At 35.3% G+C, this 8319-nt stretch overlaps 1 protein-coding gene across 1 annotated transcript in view; it reads left to right on the top strand.

Annotated features, from left to right (window-relative positions):
- Window positions 1–1964: 1964 nt before the first annotated feature.
- The window catches only part of ZNF236 (zinc finger protein 236), a 62694-nt gene continuing 56339 nt past the window's right edge, over window positions 1965–8319 (top strand). The window contains exons 1-3 of the mRNA XM_009082983.1: window positions 1965–2104; window positions 3597–3761; window positions 7993–8171. Coding sequence (XP_009081231.1) covers window positions 2078–2104; window positions 3597–3761; window positions 7993–8171 — 371 coding nt within the window. The 5' untranslated portion in view covers window positions 1965–2077. The remainder of the gene's footprint in view (window positions 2105–3596; window positions 3762–7992; window positions 8172–8319) is intronic.

Raw genomic sequence — 8319 nt, 5'->3', positions numbered from 1 at the left:
GTGAATGTTTAAAGATAATAATCTCTTTGGTTCATGGAGAGGGTTTCTAAAGTCATGGATTGGATCATTTTTCAGTTGTCAGTTTAAAGTGAGAGGTCAGGTCTTCATGGGGTTGAACAGTTACTGCTTTTTCTAGAGGAAGGGAAAACCTCTTGGATTACGTTTCCATATAGCCCGAGTATTAGAGTAGATTTTTCTTTCACTTCTCTTGTCATGCCAATATTTACAGAAACTAATTTTGTGTCCTTTATTCTACTCAGGCATATTTATCACAAGGGTGCTGGAAGGACTGTATCTTGTAATTAAAACTGTGGTTTTCAGCTTTTGACAAGATGTGACCATTTTAGGGTTGTTATTGATAGTGTCTGCATATACTATGAATATACAGCTGGGAGTCTGTTCAAGGATGCAGTAGGTTTAAGTTTACCCATGATAAAGATTTGGGATACTTACATCTTTCTGTTACAGCAAAATGCTTTATAACTAAACTTTGCAAAGCAGAACATAACTGAGCGGCTTAGTCCAGAAATGGGAATTTTAAGTCCCTAGGACATTGTTTTCAGTTGTGATTTCTGGCCCAAGATTTATTGTGCTGAAATGTTGCTACAGCTTCCTCAACTGTTAGTTTGTTTATGAGAATTTTAGCAGGGACAAAAGATGGTCAGGACATAAGGTACTGATACTCTTTCTTTTTTTTTTTTCCTTATAAATGGTGTGGTGAATGAGACAGGACTTTGAAGTGAGTGCAGTAGTGAGCAGAAATACGATATGAATTGTATTACTTCATTTCCTCTGAGGAAATGTAAACAGGATGCTGTAAACTTCTGCTTGTGTATTTTACTTTCTATGCCTAATTCCTACATACATGGTGAGAAGTAGTGACTTAGAGAAACATCAGGCCTTGAATGTTGAGATAATAAACTAATGTTCCCTTCTTTTTGTGTTCTGGTGTTGATGCAGTTTAAGTTGTAGCAGTGTTTGAAACTGAATTCTACAGATTTTTTTGTCTTTAGTGGCCCTCATCTGCAGCACAAGTCAATTGATTTTTATTTTCATTTTATTAATACTGCATTGAATGATCTTGCATATGTTAACCCCTCCTGCCAATTGCTTTTCTTAAAGTTTTTCTGAAAGATAAATTCCTTAGTGATACAGTATCTTCTCAAATGTAAAATGTGTTTAACTTCCTTGGATTAATATTTTCCCTATTTCATAAGGTGTTTCTAGTACTCAGCCATTTAAGCAAGAGGATCTAGAGGCTTGCAACTTGTCTATCAAAAGTTGTATGACTGTAGGAGTTCAAAATGAAAACTGTATGGGCTTAGGCTGGGTCTGTTTAAAGAAAAATACAGCTTGTTCTCCATCGAGTTAATGTGTACACAGTTTTTTGCATCTCTCTCAGCTGTTTGAAACATCTGTGTTGGTTTTACAGCTCTAAAGGTTTTAATACAGGTTTTAATGAAGGTTTTGAATTGCCTGAAGTAGAAGAAGGAAAAGATGTCTAAATATTTCTTAAGGGAAAAAAACAGAGAGCAACTGGGGGAGGGCAGAAAAAAACTTTTACAAGGTTTTTTAGAAACATATGATGTAATATTATTAAAAGTAACCCCTGGCAGTATCTTACCCAGTGTATTTGGCAGCATTTTCTTTTGTTGCAGACGTGGTAGATGTCTGTGAAGGACAAAAAGAATTTCTTTCAAATTACTAGGAGAAGGTGATTATTTCTCTCTTTAATGACTGGCTGGTAGAGGTATGGATGTGTTGGGTTGATTCTGCATCAATGGAAGCAGTAATGTTTATGCCTGAGGTCTTCAAGATCCCTTGAAGTTAGAATGTTGTATGAGTCAAAAATCTTAGAGGAGTTTTGAATAGTTTGTACTTCAAAGAATTCTGGTTTTTACAATAAATTATAAGTAGATAAAGTGTGACTCTATACAAATATTTTGATGCTTCTTTTGTAGATAATGCTCTGACACCGAATATAGAGAACGGTAATTTTCCCTACCACGTACCAAACTTCCATAAGTGTGAGATTTGTTTGCTGTCTTTTCCAAAAGAGACCCAGTTCCAGCGCCATATGAGGGATCATGAGCAAAATGATAAGGTATGAATTGAAGTAGATATAATCTTAGAAAATACCGATGTGTATTGATATTTCCATATACTGTCAAGTAAAGCTAACAAGATACATTTTCCAGGTTTTTGTAATCACACCACTAGTAATTACTGCTTGGAGACCTCAGGGTTTTGTGAAGTTTCTCTTTCGTGTTTTCACGTTTCCTTTGAGACAGGACTTTACTGTGATGCCATTTAGTTAGATTGCTGTTTCCACACCAGTAATTTTTAATTTTAGCCATTTTCTTTGATTTGTAAAGTATTCAAGTAGATGAGAAAATGCCTGGGTTTATTTCAATTGAATTTGGAATGTGCTTCTACACATTAGCAATAAAAAGAAAATAATACTTATATTGATTAAGTGGACCTTGCTAGTAAACTAATTTAGTATGTTTGTATTAGTCTGTAGATTAATGTCATCACTTTAGCTGCTTACAAATCAAATTTGGGAAAGAATGAGAAGAATACAAATATTTGATTAAGGCTAGTCTGACTTTTTAAATGAAGCTTTTGCCACAGGTTTTACCTGTAATATGAGGCATTTAATTTCTTTTCCTTGATTTCTGTTTAACCAAGCTAAAACTACTTACATGTGATGGCAAAATTATTTTATTCCTCCTTGAGGTAGATGTACATACAGATCAGTTTTTACAAAATGTAGCACTTTCATGCATATAATATAAAATAATTCATGTATACATAGAACAACTTACACAAGTTTTAATGTTGTAAAGTTGATAGATACGAAATGAAAGTTGGTATTGTTAAAACCATATTATTACACGCTTATGTAAGAGCTTTTATATCTAAAAGTGAAGGTGCTCTTAAAGAATGAAAACTGACTGTGCAGATACCAGCTGAAGAGCAGCCAGTTCTAGTATAAGCTAAGTGCTTTGCTGTTTCAGTTATTAAATTTGCATAAGGAGGTTTCATAGAATCATAGAGTATTCTGAGTTGGAAGGACCTACAAGGATCATCAAGTCCAGGTGTTGGCCCTGCACAGGACAGCGCCAAGAATCACACTGTGTGCCTGAGAACATTGTCCAGAATTCTTTGTCTGGCTTGATGCTGTGACCATTTCCCTGGGGAGCCTGTTCCAGTGTCCAGCCACACTCTTGAGTGAATCATAATCTCAGTTCAAGTAGGAAAATTTATTCCTATCCCTTGTTCATCCTTTTCTCCTGCTCCCCCCACTCTCCTCAGGGATTCTCACTTTTGAGTCTCAGCTTTTTTTAGTTCCCCTGCTTTCTTGCCCCATATGCTGTTGAAATGCTGTATTTCTTTATTAGGTAGTGAGATGCAAAGAAGATAAAATAATTAAGACAGGTATTACTAAGGATCATTATCGTGTGTAGGTACTTGAATTGCTCTTTTTAAAAATTTTTTAACATTTTGATTTGTATGGTTATATGTCACACAGAGGATGTGTATCTTATGAAAAGACTGAATTTTGTCTTTATTTTTGTGATATTAACAAACAGCCTCACCGATGTGACCAGTGTCCCATGTCATTTAATGTTGAATTCAACTTGACACTTCATAAATGTACTCACAATGGCGAAGATGCTACGTGTCCTGTGTGCAACAAGAAATTCTCCAGAGTAGCCAGTCTGAAAGCTCATATAATGCTACATGAGAAAGAGGAGGTAATTCATTAAACCTTTTTCTAACTTATATTTTGACATGTCGTAATGGTTGTATTTAATCCCTTAACTGTATAGTTTAGGTTGGAGGATTCACTAAATTATTTCATTCAGAAGAAATCTAAGACTTTTAGTGGGAGCTTGTTTTGATAATAGTTCCAGAAATTAATATACTCGATATAAGCAAATGTTCCCATCATGTCTTTGCTAACAAAGAGTCTGTGCTTGTTTGATAGATATCATATCATATATCTGTAAACATTAACTGATTGGTTATTTACAAATACTTTTATTTTGAAGATAATGTGCCTTCATCTGCATTGATGAGCCCACATGTAATAATCTGGGTGGTCGTGTTTGATGGCAGATGTCACAGTGAGGCACCCTCATCATCTATGTGAAGCTGTTCCCTGATCTAGAACTCCACCTCTGGTTTTGAGTGGTTGTTTCACCTGAGAGTGCTTCTTGCACCTTTCCCTGTCACAATCTCATTTTCCATTTTTACAGGGAGCTGGTTAAATTCTTACCAATTAATACATAGTCATGTTTTGCACACTTTATAGTCATTGCTGCAGTTGTCAGAACTGATTGCACTGCCCCAAAATACCAAGTTTTCAATCATGTAATTGCCTCTTTGTCCTGTGAAGGCTTTTTAAAAATTGGAGCTGCATCAAGTATGCACTTTTATAGTTGGATTTCTAATCATAAACATAACAGTGGTGTGTTAGTCCATGCCAACTGCAGACAGCTTATAGCTCTTTTGACCAGTAAGTTTGGAATAATAGGCCTGTTTGCACTTTTCCCTGAACCAGGCTGGGCATGCCCTCAGTTGAGATTGTATTCCTTCTTTAGTCATGTTTTGGTTCATGTTTTGTCATGTAGCCAAGTTAAGTGGACTTGAGTACAGTTTCGTTGCATGTTAATCTGTAATGATACATGGCTTAATGGGTGTTACTAAGGAAGCTTGATGTATGAGTTTCTAAAAACATCAGAATAAGGAAACTAAACATCAAGACACTCAGGAGTGATTTTTTGGTATTGATTTCTACCACTAAATGATTTTTCCATTCACATCAGCAGCTCTGGTTTTGATACTTGGTGCAGATGTCAGAAGAATAGGCTGACACCTTCCAATTTAAAATTCAATCTGCAGCTTGAAAATTAAATTTTTAGAAATATGAACACCTTTCATTTGCTAATGAGTGTGTTCTTAATCAATAATTCTGTGATAAAACAGAAATGAACATAACATGAATTCACAGGGAACTGTAGGAGTGACTTTTCCAGTAGTTATGCACAGGATGTGTAGGAAAGCTGGAATTTGAACTTACTCTGCTTTAAAGCAGAGGGTACTAATGTCATTCAGGAGTTTTTTGTAATGTGCAGGATAAGAAGTTATTAGTGGAGTACATTCTCCCCCATTTTTGCTGTTCTTCCTTTTACTGTTAGAAGGGTTAAAATCTGAAAACAGAGCAAAGTTACGTACTCATTTAAGGAACCTGTGTAGCAATGGAGAAGATTGCTGCACAAGCTGAAATGGGGATAACTTTAGCCTTGTTTTGTTCTGCCTCAGGAAGCTTTATCTATAGATGAATGCAGAAGGACAAGAACAAGAAATTAGTGTGATTAGCATCTTGAGCTCTCCAGTTAGATTTGGGAGAGTGTGTCTCTCTGTGAAACTCAGATTTTCATGACTGATTGCTCCTGTGACAGGTTGCAGAAAGAAATTTCTGGGCTATTGAAATCAAGCTTGCAAGATGCTATATCCTCACATTCTTTGAGTATGTGTTATAAAATGGTGTAAGGGAAAACCTCCAAATTCTTCACTTGTTTTGTCTTGAGAAGTCACAAAGAACATACCTTGTGTAAATATGCCCAGTGTCAGAGAGGACTGTTGATTTTGTCTGCTTCCTCAGTGGAAATGTACAGTGGTTTTCGCTGCTACTTTTTTACGTGGCAAGCTAGGAATGGTGAATAAAAGAAACCTGAAAAAAATTAATTTATTGCATGAAAACTGCTACTATGTCTTCTTTCTCCATGAGCATGAGGTTTTCTTGGGCCTTAGGAAAACCTTAGTATACTGGAAAAGTTAAAACTGGTATTTGGTGGATATAAAATCCAGTTGGTTTGAGTTTTTATGTTTTAGTTTGTTTGATGTTGGTTTTTTTTTAAAGAATGTTCACTGTATTTGTTTTGTCCTGTCTGGTGGTTCAGGAGCAATGATCTTTGAAAAAGTGTGAATTAAAAATCTTTTACAGATGCTAGGAGGCATTGATCCTAAACAGGTGAAGAGTGTGAGTTTCTGATGTTGCATCTGATAATACAAAGAGAGTTAATACAGGCAGAATTCCATGAGTAAAGCTTTATGAAATTATTTCTGAGTTTGGGAATTTTGCATGTTATCTGCCAGTGTACAATCAGTCTATTTTGTTTAATATTAGAATGTGAGGCTAACCATAATGAGGTTACAGTGTGCCATTACTTGTTTTCTGTGTGGTGGTGCATTTGTTTGTTTGCTTGAGAGGCAAAAAAAGTGAATCTGGTATTGCTTGTAGCAGAGAGAATCCATTCTGCTGAGTTTTGTGCTTCACCATGATCTTGCTTTCCTACCACAAATTCCACAGCATTGAATAAAAACACATAGAATTCCATTGTCTCAAATACATCATCTTATGCTAGTCTTTTTTTTGTGTAAGTTGCTTAATAGAATATATGTATTTGCAACTTAATGTCATACGTATCTATGTCTGAAAAACACTAAGTAGCGATTGAAAGTCTTAAAATTGAGGTCCATGAGCTTGGTATAGTATGCACTGTAAGCTTCTCTCATGTAATTTCCCCCCACTTTTATGAAAGGATCATCATGATCTGTTGTGTAAGAACAATATTTTTCAATAGGAAGTATTGAAATCTTACTTAGGTTTCAGTGTCTGTCCTAGAAAACAAAGTACTAGGGATTTATCATCCCACACAGTTACTTGAGTTTGGTAATAGTGCCATCTAGGTTAGATTAAACAAATAATTTTTGAGTTAGTAACTAGTTTCATTAAAGGATTTCAGTTTTCTAAGCTTTTGTGTGGAAACATCTGGTGATAGTGCAGAATTTTTCTTTTTCAGATTTAAGGGACAAATTTATTGTCAAAATGTTTAAAAAATAACATCGCATACCTCTGTACCTCTTGATTAAAACATTCTTTTCAATATGCTTATTTAAGTGAATTTTTTTTTGTTTTCTTGTTGATTACTCAAGGAGAAGAAGGAAAGGAGGGAGGATAAGAAACATTTCTATTTGCAGTGATAATCACAATACGAAACAAGAACTGTCTGAAGTAACTTAGGCACACCAGTGAAGAACATTTAACTGAGGTAGTGGATACTTCAAGACATTTGAACTTAACTCTCAGCTTAGATTTTGTAAAATAAAGATAGACTGAGAAATAAAATTGAGTTATTTTGAAAAGCAAAAGGAAGTTAAATAAATTCAGGGCTTTTAGTTTTCATTGAAACAGTATTTGACTTTGATTCGTCCTCGGAATTTCAGAGAAATGGCAGTACTTTGCATTAAACATTACAAGTATAATTTCCATTCTAAATGACATGGAACACTAATGTAACTGGAAAATGCTTTGTTTAACACTACTGAAAAATTGATGGGTTGAAGAGGTATCTGTTCAGAAACATAATGTGTCCCTCTTTATTTCTATCACCTTTTCTGTGAAGATACCCTAAGAAAGGTCAGTACTAACTGTGGTGGGATTACTGTTTAAAAGTGACAATCTATTTAATAATAATAACCAGTAGAAGCGTGAAGTCCTTGAATCTACAGTTAAGGTGTTTGTGGTTAGAAATTAGTATAGTTCAGAATGTTTCTGTAGACCATAATGTAATGGCACTGAAGTAAGTTCCTGTGAGTGTCCTGAACAAGCCTAGCAAGGAGATAGGGAGTGGTGATGATGGTACTGAAGTGCTTGTTTCTGCTACCATATGAAGTTTTTCAAAATTCAGTTTTAGCAGTTTCTTAAAATATAAATATTAATATAATCTTGCAGTAGTTATTGTTCAGGATTTACATTATGAAGCTCATAAACTTACTTTGTTTGTATAATTTTATTGCTGCTTGCTTCCAGCTGCCAGTGTCCATAGAAGGATGCGTTAATCCGCTTGAGCAAAGCTTGTGTGTATACACTGCTGTTTGGGAATATTTTGAAAAATCAGTTTCTATTATCTCTTTCAGAATCTTATCTGTTCAGAGTGTGGAGATGAATTCACTTTACAGAGTCAGCTGTCCATACACATGGAAGAACATCGTCAAGAACTGGCAGGCAGTAGGATCCACAGCTGCAAGTCTTGCAAAAAGGAATTTGAAACTTCGTCACAGCTAAAGGAGCATATGAAAACTCACTATAAAATAAGGTGACAATCATGGGATTGTAGCAAAATGAGCAGATGTTACTTTTATGGTGATAGCCAGGAAAAGCAGGAGTAGCATTTCCAGTCAGCAAAGTACCATGATCTGTGCAAATCATTTCTTTTCTTTGGTGTGCTGTTACAAAATGCCGTT

This window comes from Acanthisitta chloris, unplaced genomic scaffold, assembly GCF_000695815.1.
Source record: "Acanthisitta chloris isolate BGI_N310 unplaced genomic scaffold, ASM69581v1 scaffold14689, whole genome shotgun sequence".
Classification (NCBI taxonomy): domain Eukaryota; kingdom Metazoa; phylum Chordata; class Aves; order Passeriformes; family Acanthisittidae; genus Acanthisitta; species Acanthisitta chloris.
The sequence above is the reverse complement of the archived record's forward strand: the minus strand, read 5'-3'. Positions and strand labels throughout refer to the sequence as shown.